Consider the following 25401-nt stretch of genomic DNA (forward strand, 5'->3'; position numbering starts at 1 on the left):
ATGACCACTTGCAAAGGAAAATGAAAACATTTGGTCCACAGTAACATCTGCTTGCTCTTGCAAAATGTTTTAACGGCCCCTTTTGATGTAGCAACAATATGCATTAATGATTGGAATTCAATACAAATCAAATTAAACCATTAGGCAAGTTGTGCTTTGTGACAATAAGGGTATGGACTGAGTCTGGGTTTGGCCTGATGGAGATTTCCAAAGCTGTTGTGACGTATTGGCCTCTCTAAACCATAGCACTCCATATGTATAGACCTTTTATGAGGCAACCATTTTGTTTGTATTTACATTCTTAGTTTGTTTTATACCCCTCTAATTGACCATTTGCTAAGACCCCACCCGTCTTGTGTCTGACAGAAAAGCTTTTAACTATAAGCATACATCTCTAACTGTGTACATGTGTCCCTCTCTCTTATTATTATTATTATTATTATTATTATTATTATTATTATTATTATTATTATTATTATATGTTTTTATTTAATTTCAAAGCCCTGTTTCCGCAGTGGCAGCATCAATAAAATAATGTCTATACCTGAGAAATGTGTTTAATAACTATTATGCCCAATTATACCTATTATTTTGCCTCATACCTAAATGTATTGTATGTGCTATAATTAAATATATATATATATTTATATATATATATATATATATATATATATATATATATATATATGTATATATATATATATATATATATATATATATATATATATTTATAGAATTGTAAATAAATTCAAGGAATAAGGGGTTAACACAACAACAATAAGATTTTCTATACGTAATAAGTCTTGCCGCATACACAAGTAAATTCCCGTCACAGCCATTTAAGTAAATATTGTGTTGGCGATATTGTGTTTATAACAGTAAAGTGTGTTCACACACACAAAAATTGACACATGAACATAGAAAGCTGCTTAATGTGGATCATCCTGTGATGGGCTTAGCAGTGGGCTTAGTTGCTTTGCTATTGGTATCGCAGATACCAATACTGCTTTCATTATCTGCTGTTGCTGTTATTATTGGTAGTTGTAACTTTTTATCATGGCTACTACTCATTGTATGAATAATCTCTGTCATATTCATTAAATGTGCTGTAACTCTGAATGTTGTTCATTCTGTACACATGAAATCTATTTTGTCTAGCTTGATAAAGGATGTTGCGCCCAGCTTTCTTTTCTTTTTCTCTCTTTAAGGGTTTTTTGGGGGAGTTTTTCCTGTACTGATGTGAGGTCCCGGGATAGAGGATGTCGTATGTGTACAGATTGTAAAGCCCTCTGAGGCAAATTTATGATTACAAATGGTAAATGGACCTGTACACCTCTTTTCTAGTCAACCGACAACTCAAAGTGCTTTCCCACTACATTACATCATTCAGACACTGATGATGGGAGGAGCTAAGGTGAGCATTTAACATGCATACACATTCAGACACAGCGATAGGAGCAACTTGGGGTTAAGTATCTTGCCCAAGGACATATCGACATGGACTAGCGGAGTCAAGGATCAAACCACTGATTCTCTGATTGAAGGACAACCCTGATCACCACGGAGCCACAGCCAATTGAGTTAGTCGAGGTTATGAGACTAAACCTTGAGGAGTGGACATGGAGCTTTCTGCTGCTGCTATCTCCACCGTTGCCCACACAGCATTGAGACAACCCTGCTCATGAATATAATATGTGTGAGTGCATTTGATTCAAGGCATTAACAACCAGAACAAGTATGTTCATGTGTCGATTTTTGTTGTTGAGTAGAAAAGGAGTAGAAAAAACGTGTGAACACACTTTACTGTTGTATAAACACAATACCTCTAAGACAGTGTTTACTTAAATAGCCGTTTATATTGTTTTCCATGTGATATGTTTAACTACAACTGTTGTATGGTGGGTTCTGACCACTGCCAAAATGTGGCTGACCTACACTTAAAACTGTACTTGAATGCATTGTGTGTAGTAGACACTGACAGAGGACTGAAATTGCCACATAAAAAGTGCTATAAGGTCTGATTACAAGTTCCTAAATCATTTGTTTTTTTAATACATCCAACTGGATTATATTGTCCAGTCTTGTACTGAGACAAACTCATGGATTAGTCTTCATCCTCAGCCTTTCATCATGTAAAAGTGAAACATATTGAGTTCTCAACACATAAAAGTCATGTATTTCTACCCTAAACATCTGAACATTCTAGATTTTTGTAACATGTTTTTAAATTGTGTGAACAAGGAGGGAAATATAGAGTATCAAGTTTTTTCTATATTATGTTACACAGAAGCAGTCTTTCTTATAATACTGCATATGAATACAGGACTAACCAGTTCCCGTGTAATACAAGATCAGTTCTATGTGTTCAAGTCACCAGGTTAATTAACTGGTTATGATGCAGATACTTAAATATGTAATATAATTGTTTTATTTTCTTTTCATTTTGGAGAAATCAAATTTTTATTTGTTTGCACTGAATGAATGTTTCTCAAATTGATATGGCATTATATCTACACAAATGAACTTACCTTACACAGAGATCCTTACACTGGTAAGGATCTCTGAAGTACCTTCTTTTTACGATAATATTGCTTAAGTCTCCAAACATTCACAAAATTTTGAACAAAAAAATTAAACTTTACAAAAGCAGAAGAAATAAAAATGGAACCCCTTGCAGTATTTTATGTCCCTGAACTGGCACAAACCGCTCTGACGGTGATCCAAACGGCACTGTCAGGGGGGTGACCATTGTGGCTGGTAACCATTGTGGCCGATGACATGTGGCGGTGTCGTGGTTTGTTTAATATTTGGCCGGACTCTAGCAGTGGGTAAGTGAGAAGACTACAAATACAGTTATTAGAATGAAGGGGCTTCCGTATGGATGCAGGGCTTTGGAGCTACTGTTTGCATTGAGCAGGAAGAAAGGGCTGCTGGAGTTGGAGTTGAAGTTTGTATTGTAGAAGTCTAAATCAGGCTCAGATTTGAGGGACGGTGTACCTTCGCATCCACGCTCAATCTGCCCACTGCGAAACAAGGCGTCATTGAGGAGATCCGGCAGGCGACCGTTGAGGTCCACCGATGCCAAACAGCCCTGGTAGCCTTCTCTGGAAGCCACCAGTTTAGGCAGGTTGCCATACATGCCTGGACCCAGTCCTGCGATGAACAGATCACCTGGGGGTAGACAAGATAGAGACACAATAAGAGGATCTTATCTCATGTGTATGTTATAAATGCTGTCTTCAAATATCAGTTGCTTGCACATCTGTGCCATATTCATTTGTCAGGTTAAAGTACTGAGGTAATGTTATCAAGTATAGAGTAAATGTACAAAGTTATAACAAAAAGCCATACAATGGACACATTTGAATGCACAGTGACAGTTGTTTAGTAGTTCAACGACATGCTGAACACACAAGGAGATGTCAACATGTAACATGTGTCAGTCATGCCGTTTACATACCTTTCAGGTCCAGATTCTTGGCCCCATTGATACTCTGACTAGTGGCTGTAGCATCAACTTTCAGTGTGTGGGTGTTGCTATTGTCTCGGGTGATGGCCACATTGTGCCACTGGTTGTCATTTAATGCCCTGTCACTTTTGCCCTTGATGAGGTTGGGCCCATTTCCAAGGTCAAAAACATAGTGGATGTATCTGCAAGAGAAAAGTTATGAGAGTTACAGATTACTTTAGAAATTGTCACCCAATGTTCACAAACTGGCAGCCCAAAAAGTGGGCAATTTTTGAAGATTGGATTCAAATATATATATATATATATATATATATATATATATATATATATATATATATATATATATATATATATATATATATATATATAAATATGTGTATCATCTGTAGCTCAGGAGGTACAGCAGGTCATCCACTAATTAGGGTTGACGGTTTGATTCCCAACTCCCCCATTGTGCATGTTGAAATGTCTTTGGGCAAAATACAGGACCCACAAATTGCTCCCAAAGGCTGTGCCGTTACTGTGTGTGTCGAAATGAGCACAGACTTCAACAGTAAGCTTTCTGAAGTGAAAATCCCATACATATATTCAATTGACCAACATGGTGGCACATTTGGGTCCTTTCTCTTATATTACAAAAATAGGTCACCGAAATATGTTTCTAAAAATGTTTGAGGCGAGAAGACATGTAGTTGCGGTATCTGTTTTCATCTTTGTTCAACATTAGTTAAAACCTTTTCATAGAGAGGGCAAGTTAACATTTGTCCTTCATCTGATAAGTAGTTCTTTTATTCATGAATTAATTATGTACACATGTATTGTACCTTATTAGTTTTTTTGCTCTGAATCAAATGTTTATGAACATGATTCATATTGTAGTTGGTTGACTCAATTAAATCTTTAGGGGCGGCTGTAGCTCAGGGGGATGCGTGGTTGTCCTGTAACCTCAAGGTACCGGTTTGATCCCCAGTCCCTCCATAGTTCAGATGTCGAAGTGTCCCTCAGCGAGACATTTAACCCCTCACTGCTCCCTGGGCGCCTCACAAGGCAGCCCACTGCTCCTTAACCAAGGATGGGTCAAATGCAGAGAATAATTTCCCCAAGGGGATTAATAAAGTGCATGTTTTTTCTTTCTTTTTTCAATTCCATGCTTAAAAGTCTTTATGGAAGGATTGTTCGAAACATTAATGGAGTGAATGAATCTAGATTAGATTGTGATTAGGAGTGTGGCACTTGGTATGGCAGCTTGCACTATCAGTGCATTTAGGGTTCGGGTGTGTGTGAATGGGTGAATGTTAACATGTCGTGTAAAGCAGTCACGGGCCGTCAGGGCCTGCAAAGCCTTCTCTGCATGCCGCACTTGAAAAGTTGATCGACTTCGACTAAATGTGCATGTATAAAATCCACAGCCCGCCACTGGTGTAAAGTGCTTTGAAAAAGAGAAGAAAGTGCTGTATAAATGCAAGTCCATTTACCATTAACATATACTAACAATGCATGTAGCTATTGAATGCATATTTATGACATTCCATTGCAAACTTTAAAAACTTTCTTCTTTAGAGATGTAGCTGAATAACATCCTTCCGGTCATTATCCGTAACCGCGTATCATTCTTACGATCCTGGGAGGCTCAGCTGATCACAGCTGGCAGTGGGTGAAGGCATGGGCATTGCAGGGCACACATAGAGACAGACAACCATTTGCACAGTTTAGAATAATCAATGAACCATAGCTGCATGCTTTGGACTGTGGGAGGAATATACACCACCGTGCAGCCCTAGCCGATTAACATCTGATTGTAAATTCTGATGCAGAGAATGGCAAAAAGTAAAAAAAAGTTGCTGGTCTTCTCTGCTGGCCTCACCTAATTTGAATGTACTGCTCACGTTCGTTAAAATCATATCTGATTAGGGTTTAATTATGATGGGTTTAATATTTTCCTGATTTTTTGAGCCCAGCACGTATGGTGAGATAGTTCATGAGGATTCTGGGTATTTTGGGAAAAACTTGATCTGAGAAATTGCCCTGTCAACAGACTGGTAAACCAGGTCTCACAATGATCCTTCCATAGACAAACGCAAATCTGTGGGAATGTGCAGCAATTATAGAATTATGCTGAAAATGTAAGATAACCATGTCACTCTGCAGCCAGTAAACACGTATTTAAAGTGACATAAATCCAAACACATGGCTAAAAACATTGAATGAAACCAATAATCACCTACTGAAAAGCCATCCGTTGTGTTGAAAATCTGCCGCCTTTTGTTTCGTGATCCAGTTAATAATTAACTTACGAGATCACTGGGCTGTGTGTGTGTGTGTGTGTGTGTGTGTGTGTGTGTGTGTAGTAACAAAGACTAAAAATGTAGCAGAAACAATACAATTTTAAGTTGATATGGCCAACATGTTAGCAAATGGTTGCTTATTCACAGATCCAGCTGATCCAACATGGTCATTCAACCTAGATTAAACTAACTCTTGTTAATGCCTTGTTCTTAGTCTTTCACATCCTACCTGGAAAACAGTACAGTCGATTATATTTGTTATAGTTTACCGGGCACCAGGTCTGTATTCTGAATTTATATCTGAATTTTCTGAGTTTCAATCAAGTTTAGTCCTTAAGACTGATACAGTTGTTATTGAAGGTGATTATACTATTCATGTGGATGTCGGCAATGATAGCCTTAGTGCTGCATTTATCTCATCGTTAGATTCGATTGGCTTCAGTCAGAGAGTACAGAAACCCATTCACTGCTTTGGCCACACCCTCGACCTTGTTAATGCATATGGCATTAACATAGAACACAGTCTTTCCACAAAACCCTCTTTTATCAGACCATTGCCTTCTAACTTTTTAGTTATACGATCGGAGTGTACGCTGATAGGCAAAGGTTTCTACACCAGATGTCTAACTTACAGTGCTTTTGCTAGATTTAGGAAAGCGATTCCTTCTGTATTTGATTATTTTCCATGTCTCAATATAACAGAGGACTCCTGTGCTAACATTAGTCTGTCCCAGATTGATCATCTTGTCGATGGTGCTATTGGCTCATTGAGAGTCACTCTGGACTCGATAGCCCTTCTAAAAAAGATGATCAATAAACAAAGGAGGCTCGCTCCATGGTATAACCCTCAGACCCACATATTGAAGCAAGCATCACAGAATCTCGAATGCATATGGAAATTGAACAATTTAGAGGAATCCTGGTTAGTTTGGGGGATAGCCTGGGAACATCTAAGAAGGCCCTCTGTAGTGCCAAAGGAGCCTATTACTCATCAATAATAGAAAAAAAACAAGAACAACCCCCTGGTTTCTCTTTAGCACTGTGGCCAGGCTGATTGAGAGTCATAGCTCTGTGGATCTGTGTATTTCAATACACATCAGTAGTAATGACTTCATGAACTTTTTCAATGATACGATTCTAACTATTAGAGGCAAGATTCATAATCTCGTGCCCTCAATTTGTACCAATCTATCCTCAAATAGAGTGGCCTTAGAAACTGCTGTAAGCCCTGATATATATTTAGATGGCTTTCCTCCCATCAACCTTCTACTACTACTACTTTCTCTTGATGGCATTGCTCTGGCATCTAGCACCACCGTAAAGAATCTTGATTTTATTGTTAATAAGGACATATCTTTTAACTCCTACGTAAAACAAATCAAAAGGACTGCATTTTTTTCACCTACGTAAGATTTTAAAAAAAATCAAGCACATGTTGTCTCAAAGCAATGCAGAAAAATTTGTTCACTCATGTGTTACTTCTACTAAATTCCTTATTATCAGGCTGCTCAAATAAGTCTCTTAAATCTCTCCAGTTGATCCAGAATGCTGCAGCTCTTGTACTAACTAAAACTAAGAAAAGAGATCACATTACTCCTGTATTAGCTGCTCTGCACTGGCTCCCTGTAAAATCAAGAATCATATTTAAAATCTTTCTCCCGACCTACAAAGCCTTTATTGGTGCTGTACCATCATATCTTAAGGAGCATATAGTACCATGTTACCCCACTAGAAAGCTCATAGTACTATACTACCCCACTAGGGAGCTTATAGTATTATATTACCAAACTAGAGAGATTATAGTACCATAATACCATACTAGAGAGCTCATATTCCCCTACTAGAGAGTATATAGTACCATATTACCCCATATCAGCTGCGCTCACTGAATGCAGGGCTACTTGAGTCTTCAAAAGTAGGATGGGGGCCAGAGCCTTCAGTTATCAAGCCCCTTTTCTGTGGAACCAGCTTCCACTTTCAGTCCTGAGGGCAGGCACCGTCACCTCATTTTAGAGTATATTTTACTCTTTGACAGCATTTATAGTTTGGGCTGGCTCATGTTTGCCCTGGTCCAGCCCCTAGATATGCTGCTATGGGCCTAGACTGCTGGGGGACATCTTAGAATACACTGAGCTCCTCTCTCTTCTCGCTCTCCTTTTGGATGAATTCACGTTTCATCAAAGCACATTACTAACTCTACTTCTTCCCCAGAGTCTTTGTGTTTTCTCGGATCTCAAGTTTCCATTGATCGTGGCTGTCTGGAGCCGGTCCTGCCTCCTGCCATACTTATGCCCCTCTTCTCTACCTCCATCTGCTGACATGGATCGTGGTCCATGCCTACTACTCATTAAATAAACATTAACAAGCATTCTTTCAAAATGAAACTCACCCTTTTACCAGTTCTACAGCAATAAAATCATTGCCATCTCCAGAGTTGAAGATTATGAAGCCGTCTGGGGAGGTTGTTTTGAACTGGAAGAAGAGGTGCATTGATGTGTAGGCCTGCAGGGTGGCCAGGCTCAGATAGCTGCTCTTGGATTTGAAGGTGACAGGGTCGGCGATGATAGAGCGAATCCCAAAGCGTGCATTGAGCTCACAATAATCAATGTCACCATTCTTGCACAGGTCGATGTAGAGCATGCCGTTAAATCTGAGGAAAGGACAGGAACAGGAACTTGACATAATTGACTTCAAAATAAGAGTCTCCTTGTCCTTCAAAGCCTGGTACCGGATGCTACTCAAGGATAATTTCAAGCAAAGAAAACTAAGTTTTAGACATGGGAGACTCTTAGCTAAATAAATCTCTACCTTGGTTATTGAGAAGCAATTAACAGTTTTAGCCATTTGGTGACAGAATAGCTGACAAACAAGCTGGAAAACATACCTGATGAATCTTATATCTTACAAAGTATACAGCATATTTAAATATTTGAATTTACAAAGATGGTCTTATGGTCACTCTTGAGCAAACACAAGTCGCATATTAACTAAACCCTTTTCTTTGAACTCCACCAACTCCTTTGAAAAATCTCTCTCTTTAGTCACTCAATGTTCTTGCCTACTTGCTCTCTAAATGTGCCTTGTGTACATGGGGAAAATACTGAGACTAGCGCCAACAGCAAAACCATGCAAATTAATTAATTAGTTAAACGTTAAATATATACTAATACACATTTAAAAAGCAAAGTAACAATAGGTTATCAAAGTACCTAAGGCTCTGCAGATGACCAATGAAGCTGGATGGGATGCTGGAGACAAATCGACGCTCTGTCATGGTGCCTGTTTCAATGTTGTGGAACTCCAAGCGGGTGTGGTCGCCCACCATTTGGCCTGAAGATGGGGAGGGTGGAGGGGATGGGTTGAAAAGAAAGACAAAAACGAAAAGAAAAGAGAACACTGTCTGACACTAACACAAAAGGGCTGATTTAAGGAGAAAATTACATTAACAGTATTAGATGGATGCAAAGTGCCATCAAAGCTTACATAGCTACATTCTTTCTTTGTAACACAATTACATACTGATTATTTGTCTCTGTGGCAACACACCACAGTATGGTGTAATACCACTGACAAGGCAACACTAGGAGCATTCCTTCAAGCTTCAAGCATGAACCGAGTTGATGCAGGTAAGTACCTTCTGCTACATCATCGTCAACAGTTAGCTTGTAGGTTTTGCCGCGCCGCACCACTCGCACTGTATGCCATTCATTATCATTGAGCTTTTGCCCGGCATACAGGGTCTCCGGTCCCTTGCCTGAGAACAATGGTCAATCATAAAGTTAAATACATCCTGAGGCTCAAACCAAACCGTTGTTTTCCCAAGTGTCAGCCTTGAATCATTAGCAGATTTCTACAAGCAGCTTAGCTTAGCTTGAAAAGGGCTTTAAATATAGTTCAAAGTAGTTATTATGCCTTTGGAAAACAAAGGTTTGGTTTAGTCAGTGAAATACACAGATAAAAAAACACACAACATACTTAACATTATAATTCTCATAGAATACACCTCACCACTATACTGCAGAAAAGAGACATGGCTCTTAAATAGAAAGGGCAACTACAGCATGACACATTGCTTTTACTCATCATAGGCTTTCAAATGATTTCCTTACACTCAATCCTCTCCTTGGCATCTTTCATTCCTGTCTTCATTGCTTCTTCTGACAATGAAATCCAAACCAAAACTACCAATACAACCCCAGCCACATCAAACATTAGTCCAATATAAAATATCATTCTATTTGTACTCTATCTAATCTGTTTTAAGAGGTTTATAGACAGGAAATACATGTGTATACGATGTAAATACTCAAAGTGATGCTTAACGAACTGAAGAGGTGAGATACCAACAAGTCTAAAACAACAAACTATATAGTTTTTTAGTTCCCTATAAAAACCTGTCAGAGCAAATCAATGTAAACATCCCCGAGCACAAATGAGATCTACAATTGTAGATGTAAAGTAATTTTGAGAGCGCGTTTATATTACCGCAACAACATATATCTGCCTGTGCAATAAAAATTGGAGCCTTTGAGGAGAAAAACATGCTTAAGCAGGAGACTTTTATCACTGCTCTTCTGTCCGCAAAACTTTCACCTGCTGGCTTAACGTTAAAATAGACTTCGGTAACTTCATAGCTGCATGTCGCAAATGTTAATGTTGCCAAGCGTTCCACATTTGAGGCTCGGTTTACCAAAATAACTCAATTATTTTAATATTTGTTTGATATGTTTTGTTTGTCAATACAGAAAATGTAACAGGAAGTGCGATCGCAGCAACCAAAATCAGTTATATTTGCATTTCTTACAAAAGCACAGATCTCTGATCTTTTATTATCTCAATCCATGATATATATATATATATATATATATATATATATATATATATATATATATATATATACATATATATATATATATATATATATATATATATATATATATATATATATATATATGTATAATATATACCAGTAGACATAACAGAAATAACAGATAAGGTAACAATCTCAATGGCCTTATTATGAGTAAAAGCAATCTGTAGTATCATTATAAACACATTTACATTGTAAAAGCAGCTGACATACTTGTAGTTTCAAAGAAAATCAACATTCCTCAACTTTGATTGGGTAAAATGCAATTTGACATAATAATACATTGGATTGGATCCCAAATTTCTGTCTGCATATTCTGCATAATTTGGGAATTCAGTTAATAATCTTTAGCCACTGTTTAAGTATTGCAACATGCTGTTTCTCTTTGTTGGGACTATGAGGACATTACCTTCAGGGTATTGTTGTTGCATCTGTTTTTTTTCCAACCATGCTGGTAAGGTTTAGGTACAAAGTTTTATAGCTGTGATACAAATGTATTTTATCAAATTCAATCCACATAGACTGTGCACTGGACTCCGTGTACTAATGCTAAACTAGTGCTAATAAAAATGAATAAAATAATACAAGTTAATACTGTATGTTGCCTTGCCTTCTAAAATGTCTAAATTACTGCTCTTATACTGACTGAGTTTACTTGCACCAAATATTCATTTTTTTCTGAAAAAGACAATAATAAATTCCACTTATATTCTTGTTTACATGCAGCCGTTTATATTCTGATTAACGAAAAAGGCGCACATGACGCGTCATCACTGGTGCCAGTGAATCCCACATCGACGCAATTCTTGGCTTTGTTTGAGGGGTCAATGATCTTACTTGTTTTTTTATGTCATAATATAGAAAAATTAGAAAAAGCAGGAGCCATTGTGCAATTTTTGCTTCTTTGTGTCAAAGATTTTTCTTTTGGTGAAGGACTTGTTTCTGTCATTCCTTCAACCACCTTCTAGAAAAGGTTGGCGTTGCGATATTTGCGTATGTCTCAAAAGATGTTTATAACCAAGTCCTTCATCATGTTTCAAAAAGGTGTGTTTCTCCTTCAGAAAAGAAATGTGGGCTTTTTCCACAATCGCAACTGCGCAGGTACCAATCCCCGGCCCGCCACTGCACACGTCTCAATAAGAAAAAGCTCCATTCGGAATAAGGCCTAATTCAGAATATCCAGACTGAATATGATGTTTACATTAATCCTATTTAATTCACAATATTGTCGTTGTCAGAATAATAGTGGAATATGAGTGTGCATGTAAACATAGTCATTGAGGTAGATGTTTTAGTCTTGTTGAATTTGCATTTGAAGCATAAATACTGTTGCATGCACTACTCCTGAAATGTACTCGGTATTCATAGCAATTACTCATTCTGTATAATTAACATTACTGGATGGAAGCAATTGTGTTACACATTGGTATTAGGAAAAGGGGGTTTGAGCACAAGAGATGGAGTCAGTGTTAAGGTATATCGTTGTGGAGGTGCACCAAATAGGCAGACAGTGTCGAACAGCTAGCTACATCTACACTACTCAAATGATCAATAGACCATCGACATTAAGTGTATCAGTTACTGGGACCGACGTGTTTCAGTACAGTCCAGATGTTTGTTAAACGGTCATAAGTAGCACTCAGGTACATTGAAGTTCTGTTTTCAAAAACAATGCTTCAGAATCTAATCATATGATGTCATCACTTATAATGAAAGGTAATGAATGGTCAATAACTACACTTGCTTAAAGATGTGGCAAAGTGAAACTGTCTACTGAATACAGGGAATAGGGTAAGAAATGTTTCATTTTTGATAACAAATTTGAGAAAACCATAAACATATGGCGTAAAGTGGTTGATTTAAAATAAATTTAGATTTGTTGAATAATTTGAATGAATCAAAACTCATTCCATTTGACTGAGGCTATTTCTTGTGCATTCTGTTGAATTATGGGTTGTCTAACCAACTGAGTGAACTCATCCTCCATATAATTTTTTAACATTTCCTTTAAAAAAAAACAACAACAACATCATCTACATACCATCAACAATAAAAGCAAAATGAAACTTGAGTGTTAACTTACTGGAGTTACAGTTTATCCTGATACAGTCTAGATGGGGAAGAATAAATGACAGATGAAATTGCATCCTTCAAGGTTACTGCTGCAGACATCCAAAAACAAAAAGTCCACCCTTCCGGGGACGTACACATGCAGGAAGGCAGCCATTTTATTCATTTAGTGTTTAGTCAGCTTTATGCTAAATTAGCATGAAATAAATTATATACTTTAAAGATTTCCCAAAAAATGTTTTATTCGTAAATAAGATAATGCATGGATTTGTCATAGAAATGTGCTGGGAAAAAAAGCTGCTTTTCTAGAGCTAGTGCTCTTTTGTTACACATAGTACCAGTGAACTTTAATAATTGTTTAGTGACAGTATTTACAGTAAAATGGCCACTTGTAGTACCAGCTACATGAGTTTTCCAACCCAACACTGACTGTTCCTCTTTAGGTTTGAATATTAAGAATTGAAAAGTCAAAGCCTCTAGCTCCAAATGGTAGCAGACATCTATTTCAGAGCCACGGATCTTTGATAAGTCAAGAAACACTGACTGATAGTTTGTTAATTTGATGTTAATAAAACAGCAAAAAGATTGATTTTTGTAAGACAGTATGTGATAACAGTGAAAATACAAAGTATCGGAACAGTCCCACTGAGGCCAGAATAACTGCTGTATGCAGTTGTGAAGACAGTGAGGGTTGGTCACTATGTGGCTGGTGGTTTCATGTGTCGTCAACCGCAACAGAAAAGTGGGAGCAAACAGCCACGATCCAATCAGCACCAGCACCATGCAGAGGCACAGGAACCCCAACCATTAGATCCGGAGTGCTATACTATGTCTACATGTGTCACTAAGATACATCAGAGGCTAGATCTTCAAAAAGTTTTACAAACGTTCTGTAGTAAATCACGCAGATTAACATAGACTAAGAAATCATATGAGCTCTGAACAATTAGAGCTGCACAACATAAACATGTTGACTAAAATCTGTGGTATGACTTACATGATTTCATATAATCAGTGAATGAGTTATGTAAATGTGGCTTGGCAAACCAGCTAATGTCTATTAATATTGCCATTACTCTTACGATTGTATTTACAAGACATGTTATATGCAACATTTGACATTTTTGTATAAATGGATTGTGTGACTTATAATTCTCATACTTCTTTACAAAGTATGATTGGAAATATTTGGGGTCGCAGCCAGCTGTAGGTTTAGCTGGGCTCTGTTCTCGGGCTGTTCGCCTGACGGGCCGCAGGCTTAAGGCCTTTGAAGGGGTGAATACCATCTTTTGACAAAGCATGATGGAAAATGGAGTTGACAGGTAAACATAAAAACAAAACACTGAAAAAGCATTGACTTCCAGAAAAGACACCATCATTAGCAAAGAAAACAACCACCCAGAAGAAGAGGATGGTGATAGAGAAATTACTTGATGTCAGACAGAACATGAGGTTAGTGAGAAAGACAAGATACATTTTTCTGATGTCCTGTTGAATGATAAACTAGAAATAATTGAGCATACTTGGTGAAAATCACCTCTTAGAAAGTCTCAGCACACTTTGTTCCTGTAAAATATTTACCAGAAAGCATTCTTTAAAGCACATGATCCCTACATTACAATTATTGTGCTGTGACTGTCTCACAAGTTCTGAAAACAAGAATAAGGACATGACTATGGTTTGTCTGTTTTAGAGATGGGCCAAACATGTTTAACATTGAAATAAAAAAAGTTAGGATGTGTAGCCAAAGATGTTATCCCGTAAAGTGTGTTTTTTAGTAAGCAGTCCATGGTTATTTGTGTGCATAAAAACTGCACAAAAACACCCATGCAAAAAAGATCAAATATTGTATCTATGTATGTTGTAAGGCTGGTAAAAACCTTTAAGGGACTATCATGATGAGGTAATGATAAAAAAACATAAAGAGATAGAAGTGAAAAGAGAGGAGAGGTCACTGCTCAACAGTGAACTGTCTCATAGTGAAGGTGGAGGTGTGGAGCCAGATGGGTGGGGGTGGGGGTGGGCATACGATACCTAGGTTGACCGTGAGTTTGACGCGACCCCCATCCAACTCCAGCCTGAGCGTGTCGGCTGATTCTCGGGAAGTGGTGGCCATGAGGAGGCCATAAGCCCGCTGGGAGCGGAAACGCAGGGAGACGTCCTCAGCCTCAGTGTGCATAATGGTCGGCATCACCACCTTCATATACATGCTGCCATCATAGGAGAGGATGGAAGCCTCTGTGTGAGAGAGTCAGGAGCATAGAGAGATGTTAGCAATATCATAAGCTGGAATCTAACACGTGCTCTCGGACTGCCAGTGTCAGTCAGTTGATCCAGACCATTGCTGAATGTAACTGCTGGGGGGCTCCTTGCTCCATGTGTTCTGTATGTTTTGTTTCCCCTTCTTTTAGTTTTTCGAGACTGAGCTGCTGAGTTGGCTGACATGTCCACAAATATATTCAATCCACCCCTGGCAAAGTAGATTGTCTCCAGATGCCAAAAAAAACATATAATTGTGCAAGTTCTGAAGCAGGCAGCAATTACCTTCCTCAACAACTACAGGTCCGTCGCATTATCGCTGGAAAGACTCGTCCTTCTGCACAACAAGGATGCTCTCCCAGCCACCCAGGATGCACAACAATCAGACCCAGCAGATGAGGCCATTGCCACCTTTGTGGCGCATATGCATGGTTGCTGTATTTAATACATTCATACCCTGCAGACTTGTCTTCAAGTGATCTGACATAGGTTTCAAACCCATCACACACACACACACACACACACACACACACACACACACACACACACACACACACACACACACACACACACACACACACACACACACACCTGCCGGCCCTAAAAGACAACTATTGCTTCGGTTGGCATCCTGTACCTTAAAGCAGCGATCCACAACCACCAGGCTGCGGCAGAAAGAATGAAAAGGTTTTGGAAAAATGAATCAAACTTGGTAAGATTTGAAAAATGACCGGATACATCCGTCTGTACCTCTTAACAGATGTCAAGAGGTTTAGACACACAAATAAATTACACTTAAGTACGTTTCATTTCTGCCAATGTTCTGGATTAAAATCAAGACAGAATCCTGAGATCCCCAAAAATGCTCTGAAACCTCTGCTTCCATTTCCAACATTCTATCATTTTCAAGTGGGGTTTAACTCTCCGAAACTTGCAACGCGGATCCGCGTTTTACAATGTTTACGTTTTGAATATATTCATATCTTCGCAAAGAAACGGAAATCAATAGGTTAAGGTCTTCTTCTCGGTGATTTAAACATGACAAGGTCACTCAGTTAAAAGTGTATAAATCCTTTGGACACACTCTATTGAGACCATCTCACATGCAGGTCATTACACACACACCCACACACCCACACACACGCACACAGACCCCATACACGCGCACACACAGATACAGTCAAGAAATATATGTCAGAGCAATCTGACAGCCCAGTCAAAGCTTTCAAAGCTTTAATGAGAATTTAAATTGTGTATGTTATACCATGCTGTAATCTGACACCTTGTCAATTAGACATCAGTCCGAGGCATCTGCGTGACTGATCACAGTCATTTATTTAATGAGCAGTTGACATAGATGCAGAGACATGTCCACACAAGAAAACAAAAAACACAGACTGATTACAATTTTGTTACGTATCAATAAAAGAGTTTTAGGGTGCATTAAGTAGTAGGAATAGGAATAATCCCCTATTAGTCCTACAGTGGGGACATGTATTCTCTGCATTTGACCCATTCATAGTATTTTAAGGAGCAGTGTATTATTATTATGTTGTACAAATAATATCCATATTATGCATATTTCATGATGTTGTGTTATGTTATGCTTCCCCAGTATATGTCTCTAGCTAATATTGAATTGTGTATTCTCAACATTATTTAAATATTTATTTTTTTAAATATCCCAATTATATTTGTAATGATGTAAGGTCTTTTCAAAATAAACTCCCGTCTTTACAGGAAGTTTGATTTCAGCAACAAAACCACAGAGTTAGGTTTAGGAAAAAAGCGTGTTCTGAGTTCACTTCACTCCATATGTGACTACTGACTACTGAGTCCTGTGAATGATGACACTAATGACTGACGTTACGAAATGTAGTGTTACTTTTGTAACGGCGTGCAGAGTGTGCAACCTGCTCAGGTTGTTAAATACAGGCACTTTGTCTCTCCCCTTGACATCTGATACTAATGCTGCGTTCACACCAAAAGCGGAGTGAACTTTGGCGTTGCTTTACTTGTGTGAGTTTACTTGCTGGAGTGGCTTAACTCCATGAAATATTTTCCCTGTCGTGCAATGTTTTTGGGTGCCCGTCCATTCTGGTCTTTGCATTGACTTTGTATGTCATCTACTCGCGCAAAAAATATGCTTCACTTTTTGTGTGAACATAGCATTAGGTACAAGCATTGCATCCGTGGACACAAGTTCTCCCTTTAGCTAGGTTGTTAACAGGTTGTTACATCGCTGTGTTTTTATGTGCATATGCTCCAGTTTACCTCCAGGCTCCTTTCTGCCTCCTCTGCTGTATGCAGAGTGTTGCTATCGATGAGCTGTGCTGACCCACACTCACAGCAGACAGAATAAAGCCTGCTCTATGGCTGCATTTATTAAAAATCCAGCACCTCAGCATCTTCCTGCAGGGTTGTGTTTGAGGTGTGTTTATTTTAGCTTTAGAACGTTTTATTTCTCTAATTTACGACTTTGTTCTCACCTATGTTGCTTCCTCTCTTTATTTACTGTATTGTGCGCTCAACTATTGCTGCTCTCTCTCTCTTTTTCTCATTCGTTTGTGAGCCGATGAGGAGGGACCATTGAAGGATGTAACAGACAAACGCAAGACATCTTTAAGGTGTTTAATGGTTTGTGGTAAGTACTGACTCTTTTGTAACTTGGGTAAATAATGCCTGTTCTGGTCTTTACCCTCCTGTTATGTTGCGAGTAAAATTCATCCGTTTCAAAGTTTGGAAACATAGGACAAATATTTTAAAGCACTTTTTCTGTATGAAACTTGTTCTGTTTGCCTTAATCCCACAGTAGGGAAAGTATTCTCTGCATTCAACCCATCCTCAGTAATTAAAGAGCAGAGGGCTGCTTTAAGGTGCCCGGGGAACAACTAGGGGTTCAGTGTCTTGCTCAAGGACACTTCAACATGTAAACTATGGAGAGACCAGGAATCCAACCGGCTATCTTGTGGTTTCAGAACAACCTTTCGCCATGAGCTACATGAGAACTTCATTTAGTATAAAAGTACAAAGTTCACGGACATAAAACGTCAGTAATAAATACATGGCAAAATGCCTTTACTTTCGTGGACATGTTTACGAGATTAACAGGTTAGCTCGTGCGACGGTCAATATTCTTGGCGTTTTGCCAAAAGCCGATCTCAATGAGATCAGTTTTTCTGCTGTTGCGTCCCTTAAAACTCACATATCTGCACTAATTCTGTTTTGTTTGGCACAGATTGCAGGTTATTGTTATAATCTTGAAAAGATATTCAGTACACAATATTCAGCCACAATTTTGTTTTGCCAAATATTGATTATTTTTTACACAGATATAACTTCATTTGCATTGTTCTAACAAAGTGATTGCATATTTTATTAGTTTTTGGAGCAATCCGGTTTTTTTCCTGATCTGATGTGAGGTCCCGGGACAGGGATGTCATATGTTAACGGATCATAAAGCCCTCAGACAAATATTTGTGATTTTGGGCTATACAAGATAAACTGAATAGAATTGAACTCTGCTACACCCAGTGGCGGCTGGTGGATTTTTTTTTGGGTAGGGCGAGCCCAGGGGTGGGCAATTATTTTTCCCAGGTGGCCACATGTGGAACAAAAAATATTGTGGAGGGCCGGGCTAAAAGCCTGAACTCATTAATGTATTCTCCGCGTGCACATGCAGTTTTGTGGTATAATTTTATAAATGTGAAACCTTGACTGGAGTTCCTATCCCTGACAACTAAGTAGCTCCGCTCAGTGGGTCTTGGGCTATAGCTGTGACATAGCGCCAGGCCTAATATTAATAATCATTTAAAATAATAATAATAATATTTTTTCAAATTAGAATCGTTATAATACTCAGCGGGCCAGATAAAAACGCCCAGCAGCTGTAGTTTGCCCACCCCTGGGCTAGCCAATTAATTTCAGCAAACATCCAGGTATGATTCAATGCAAAAAAGGTATCACGCATTACTACTTTGCAGTTAAATATTTAACATTTATTCCAACACTTTGTCATAATACGGACATCTTATTCCAAAGGCACTAAAACAATAATTATGTTTGCTTACTACCAGTTTGCATTAATAGCACGCACGCACACACACACATACACACACACACACACACACACACACAAATGCATGCACGCTCTGCACACTGAGACAGACGTGCACACAAAGAGCTAGGGCATACTGAAGCTCACAGGTGGGGTATCGTGTCTGCCAACTTTAACTAACCTTGTGCCTCTTCCTCGCAGAGTGCTAATACCGTTACTGTTTATGTGTATACAAAAACATATTTTCTGTAGCTTTTAACATACAAATGGTGCACATTGCGAGCCGCCTTCAAAATAAAAGCATCTCATCTCACAGGAAACCAGATGGTTTAGCTTAATGCAGGTAAAACATGATGTTTTTTAATGCCGTCTGTGAACCTCTGGACAAGTCCTTTAATGAAGACATGGTCGATGTTCCTCTTCAGCAGCTGGTTGAATAGCATGTCCACATTTGGGGATGCATACTGCATGATGATGAACAGCTGATGCACGTAGCAGTGGACACATAGTAAGCTGACTGCAGCCCCGTTTGAAGCTTGGGCGATAAGTTTGTCTGTTTGTCTGTGTGGGAGAATTCTGTTCAGCCTCTCCATAAGCGCTGTCGCTGACGGTGTCAGCGGTTGCATTCTGGATGCTGATATACTAGAAAAAACACTCTTGTTTGTTACAGTTAGCATCGATGTACCACAAGCAGCAGCTGTCCGTTTCTCATATATGCCCCGGTCTGTTGTTTCATGCTGAGTTCAGGCGGCTGATCTGGGACCAGTTGTTTCACTTGGAGTCTCTTCGCCCAACTTCTTCTCTCAAACAGGTCTTGGAGAAGAGATTTTATCTCACTTCGGTTGAGTCTTCTTGCAAGAGTAGCGCTCCATTTTCGTCTTGTTAAAATGTCGCCGCGAGAGAAGAGAAGCCGGCGAGATCACGCGAGATGTGAACAAGACACGAGCCCTGACGAGAACAGAGACACAGGAACGTGCCCTGGGGCAAGATGAGACTATCCCCTCCAGAAGTCTTTTTTACAGCGCTGATTGGATGAATTGTACTTCACTCATTTATTTCTAGATCTATTGAAATTGAATTAACTGGAATCTAGTACACACAGATAAAGGCAAATACAGATATATCATACTGTATGAGAACTCCCATCTACCATCCCTCATGGCTCAAACCAAAGCTCAAAATGTGCCACTCCCACAGATGCACATCAGTGTCTGATGTCACTTTAAGATGAAGCTGTGTCTTGTTTCAGAAACCACCTTCTTCTATTTAACATGAATGTGACATTTTATCAAGACTGACCTATTGCAAAGGCTCACATAAGGCCTTTTTCTCACAGAACACAAACACTAATATTCTTTTGGGATATTTGGTACACACCCTTACAGCAAACCAATTTGATATTTATTTTTTTCTCTGTGGACCTGTTAAATGTTGAACTAGGCACTGGTTCTGCCTCATAAGCAGTGTTCTTTAAAGAAAGTGATTCCCTGAAGGAATACTTCACCCTCAAATTGATTATTGGTATCAATTGTTTACTTTTCTCTTGAATTCTTGAAAAAACAAATGCTAGTTTTTTTTGGCAGGCCTTTCAGTTGAATCCAAAAAACTGGGAAAAGTCTTGATGAACTGACCCTTCGCTAAACCCCTCCGTTTAACCTGTGCAGTATAATCCCAGTCTTATTAATCTCGTATGCACACTACCTTCCAAACATAGGAATATTTACTAAAACCTTCCTATCTAAAATACTTCCACACAAACCGAACTCCCATGGGCAAGTAGCGGGCCAGCACAAGTTTTTGAATCCTTCATTCTTTTGGAGGCCTGCCATGAAACTTGTTTTCTTCATGAATTCCAGGTAACACAGGGTTGGTGAGTAAATTATATATAAATGATGCACGTTAAGGTTTAGGTATTCCTTTAAATTGGACACAGTTGGTATCTGTCTCATACTAATAGTGCAATCTGGACTTCCTTTAATATTGCTGCAATTGTTCCAGTCCTCTAATGTGTTTGTTGTTTTTAAACACTCTTGCCTCTGCCTTTGAGATAGTATTCGAATGGTCTAAGGTTTATGGAAGCAAAAAAACCTTACCTCTCTCACAGGTGCGTGACCAGTAGCCAGTGCCAGTGCAGTCACAGATGAATCTATTCCAGCCTTCTTTGCAGACTCCTCGGTTCTTGCATGGGTAGCTCTCACACTGCTTGCCAGGTTGCTTGTTGCATGAGGGTTTGATGCCAGCACCATTTTGTGCCTCAGCAATCTGGCGGATGTCTTTGCTTCGACCGTCAATAAAAAGGTCACGGATACAGCCTACGTAGCCATAGTTGAGCATTGCCGTCCAGAGCTCGGTGGGCAGGATGAGGTTGGTGCGATCACTGGGAAGCCCTCCCAAATACATGTCGCCCTCCAAGTCTAGAATCTCACTCTCACCACTGGCTGTAAATGGGGTTCTTCTGCTGTTTACAGAGATGGTTCCTGTAGTAGGGATAGAGAAACAGAGGTCAAGTATAGAGCTGAATAGATAGCAACAGTGTGTGTATAGTGCTTTTCCAGTCTTCCGACCACTCAAAGCTCTTTAACACTACATGACACCTATTCACACACTGATGAGAAGAGCTACCATGCAAGGTGCCACATCAGGATTATCAACCATTCATACGGATACGGGGGAAATTTAGGTTTAAGTGTAGCTAGCGGAGCCGGTGATCGAATCCTCTGTATAAAGGACAACCCTGACCATAGTCGCACAGTTTTATCAGGAAGAAATCATACTGTATGCCAGGGATGCCCACACTTTTTTGGTTTGCGAACTACTTGTACAATGACCAAGTTAAAAAGATCTACCAACAATAATAATGGTGAATATCTACCTATATATCTACCTATATATATATATATATCTACATATATATATATATATATATATATATATATATATATATATATATATATATATATATATATATATATATATATATAAATAAAATAAAATATTTTATATATTTTATTTTATTCATTTTGAGTATCTTTATAGTCGTTTTGTGTTACTTTGTGGTCATTTGGTCATTGTGGTCTTTTTTACCCTGTGGAGTTTCTTTGCCCACTAGTGGTGCTATGGAGCAATATTTTACTTTATTTTTTAAAAAGTTTATCATAACTTAAACAGCTTTTAAGTTATAATAAACTAGAACAAGTATAAACAAAAAAAAAAAGAAAAAAATATATATATCCTAATGTCAGCCTATTACCAGTCGAAGTTGGTTGCTAGCATGCTGAAGGTTAGCAAATTGGGGAGTCAGGGGTGTTTATTAAGAACCATGGCTTAGAGGAAACATGCATGCATGCTTGCTTCGCTGCATCCTCTTTGAATCCTCCAGTAGGAGCTCCTTTTCATTCCCCATTCAACCAAGGAAATATACCAATTAACACCATCAAATAAATTAGCTGGGTCTATCATTGGTCAGTTGGTATTGTTAGGGTTAAAGTATGGACCTAAACGCAGAAAAGAATGATCAACAGGACCTGAGTAATGATATGACGTGTACAATCCAAAAGCAGGCAGGAAACTAAATACAAGCTGAATAAAGCAGGAATACTGGCTGGACAAGCTTAGACAACTAATTGACAAAGAAACAGGCAAAGCAGATAGAATGAATGCACAAGGAAAATAAGGTGATTACACACAAGTAGAAAAAAAGCAGGTCACAAAAGCAAGTAAGTCAAACCAGACATTGCAAAAGGTAAAAGCTAACGTATGCCTAAAAAAGGCAAATAACAAAGAAACCCAAGACCACGACACACACTGACTATGTTGTCTACTTTCCACAGTTTGTGTGTCGGTCGACACTCGAGCTACCCAAATGTGTATACACATGCACTCAAATAAAGTTTTCTATCACATATTCCCTTTAAATGTGTTTTGATGTCAAATTCACTTTATTCAAATGTTCGCTATTTAAGGTGAATCAACTAATTTTCAGTAACAACTTCATGAGTCATACGTTATTAATACAGTTAGTTAGTTTTTGTTAAGTACTTTGTTATTGTAGGTAGTAATCCTCACTGATTCACAAACACAACTGACCTGAACGTCCATCTCTCTGAATGTCCACATGGTACCAGGCACCATCATTAACCTTTGTCTGGGTGGCCTTCACCTTGATAGTCCCTGAGCCCATGTCCAATAAAAGGTACAGGCTGCCATCCAGCAGCTCTACTGCAAAGAAATCCACCTGCAAAAGTTGAAAAGAACACATCAACAGATGTTTAGCATTCAATCAAAGTAATGTTACATACAAAAGGAATGTAAGTTCTGGTTCTTATTTGTATATGTAACAACTAAAGAATGCAGTGTAGTTTAGCAAAGATAAATCATGAAGCAGTTGTAAATGCTCTTGAATATGTAATCTGTAAATTCTTCATTGAGACAATCATTGAGTGGTCAACCTTTAATGTTATCCATCAGGCATAAGCCTGAGTGGTTATGTGTTTTGTTGTGTGTGACTGAGTGAGTCCATGACTAAGTGAGCACCTCTGTGCTGCAATCTGCACAATATTGTGCGTGCCCAGTTCATACAGTTATTTTACAAAAAAGAGATGAATAAACAAACCCCTGCCTATATAAATAGAGCTGTGGTGGAGCAAGTGAACAGCTTTATGTTCCTGGGAATCAGCATCCTCACCCAACCTGATGTGGTCTTCACACATCAATAAATATATAACTGTGTAATTGTATACCCTTGTATGATGCCTGTGAAGGTTCTCAGTCATTCAGGTCGTATGATGACAGGAAGTAGCAAGTAAATGCAATTGGTTTTGCTGTTTTGTCATAAATTAATTTTGACAGTCATCCAAAAGGATTCATTTATTCCTCCAAACAACAGGTCCGCTTGCCTTTGACCTTCGAATTAAAATGAGCTAGTGATCTTGGGGATTATGGGCTGACCTTGGTGTTCTTCTGGCTGCGGGCAGCGTCTTTGCGCTCCTGAGGTTTGCCATGAGTGAAGAGGATGAGGCCGTTGGGCTCAGTTGTGAGGAAATCGAAAGAGATGGATCCCATCCGCTTGGTGTTCCACTTTGGAAGGCTGATGAAGGCCTCGGGAGTCTCAAAAGAAATGGGGTCCAAAGTGGCCACATTCTCACACTTGTAGGACACCTCACCCTGGATCTTCATCTTAGGGTCCACAATGCGAGCCAGACGGGACAACTCAAGACGGATGTCATTGTTCTTATACACCACCTGTGATAAAACAAGGATATCACAGTTATTCTTCTATCATGGTATTGTCAAAGATAGATCGTTTTACTCTTGTCACTTAACCAAGACAATGAGGTGAGGATAATACCACAAGATGCTTTATCATGTTTCTCATCAAATGGAATCCACCTAAAAATATCAAGAATGTTATATATGTTTTCAAGATGAAGGCGATGCACATCTCTAGACATGCATTTTGATTCAAACTCACATATATCTACACGTCTATTAAAACATAGACTTAAAACAGATGTGTTGTTCATTAAACCAACGACAAAAAAGCATCAATGCCAATCTCCAGTTTGCGTATTTTTTTACTGAATATGGGCAGATGAGGATTGTCAGTCAAACCTTTTTTAACACTATGATGGCACACAACAAATATTGACATAAGGTTTACCACATCACTTAAATGCCCCCAAATAGATTGACAGGACTTAATCCACAAAAACTTGGTTAACAAAAATCAGCTATTCTTAGAGATTCAGCCAGCTATAGACAGCATATTTTTTTTATATTTTTACAAGTCATTTAAAACTTGTGATCTCAAAATCCTTTGAACTGTTAAACACCTCATGTCACCTCTGGTTTTCTGAATAGATCAATACTGTAAGTCATCAGGGGTGCCCTAGTGCGGGTAGATCACATGCCATTAAAACAAAATTTGACTTTTCTTTTTTTTCAGTCTTTCAAAAACTTTATCATGAAAAACTAGCTACGAGTCTGCAAATTAATGTCAATCCCCAAGGACGGTGCACCTGCAATGGTAGCCGCTTGAACAGATTTATTTCCAAGTGCAGGAAAGACAATGTTTTCCCCGACTTCCTTAATTACCACTACATAATACACCAACAAGCATTATGCGCTACAATGTTAAAAATTAAAGAGATCATGGATGTGGCGACGAAGATCGCTAATTTGACCAAGAGCTCGTCAAAGACGGCTGTTCCATGCGCATCTGGAGGATAAGTTGAGCTCAATGACTAAGACCTAAAAGTATTAGGACTGTACAGAATATTACCATGCATTATTCATGACATTGACATTCAAATTACTATTAATAATAACTTAGAGAACAAAATCTGTGCAATAGGGTTAGGGTCTCAGTCCTCCCCCCAAAAGTATCTTAAAA

The 25401-nt window shown here is 38.7% G+C and overlaps 1 protein-coding gene across 9 annotated transcripts in view; it reads right to left on the reverse strand.

Moving 5' to 3' along the window:
* Positions 1-25401, reverse strand: part of nrxn3a (neurexin 3a) — a 125299-nt gene that overhangs the window by 28719 nt on the left and 71179 nt on the right. For 8 of the 9 annotated variants that reach the window (XR_011079371.1, XR_011079370.1, XR_011079368.1 and 5 more), the window contains exons 8-17: positions 23958-24251; positions 23097-23244; positions 21104-21487; positions 14729-14932; positions 12708-12734; positions 9389-9508; positions 8964-9084; positions 8144-8404; positions 3461-3651; positions 2998-3171 (exon numbers count right to left, since the gene is read on the reverse strand). Coding sequence is in view for 5 of the 9 variants with exons in the window: in XM_068595467.1 (XP_068451568.1) it covers positions 2998-3171; positions 3461-3651; positions 8144-8404; positions 8964-9084; positions 9389-9508; positions 12708-12734; positions 14729-14932; positions 21104-21487; positions 23097-23244; positions 23958-24251 (1924 nt within the window). In the remaining 4 variants the exon portion in view is untranslated. The remainder of the gene's footprint in view (positions 1-2997; positions 3172-3460; positions 3652-8143; positions 8405-8963; positions 9085-9388; positions 9509-12707; positions 12735-14728; positions 14933-21103; positions 21488-23096; positions 23245-23957; positions 24252-25401) is intronic. The other variant, XM_068595469.1, reaches the window with a different exon arrangement.

This window comes from Clinocottus analis, unplaced genomic scaffold (genome assembly GCF_023055335.1).
Source record: "Clinocottus analis isolate CAN_PGR_092001 unplaced genomic scaffold, fCliAna1.0.p SCAF_30, whole genome shotgun sequence".
NCBI lineage: Eukaryota > Metazoa > Chordata > Actinopteri > Perciformes > Cottidae > Clinocottus > Clinocottus analis.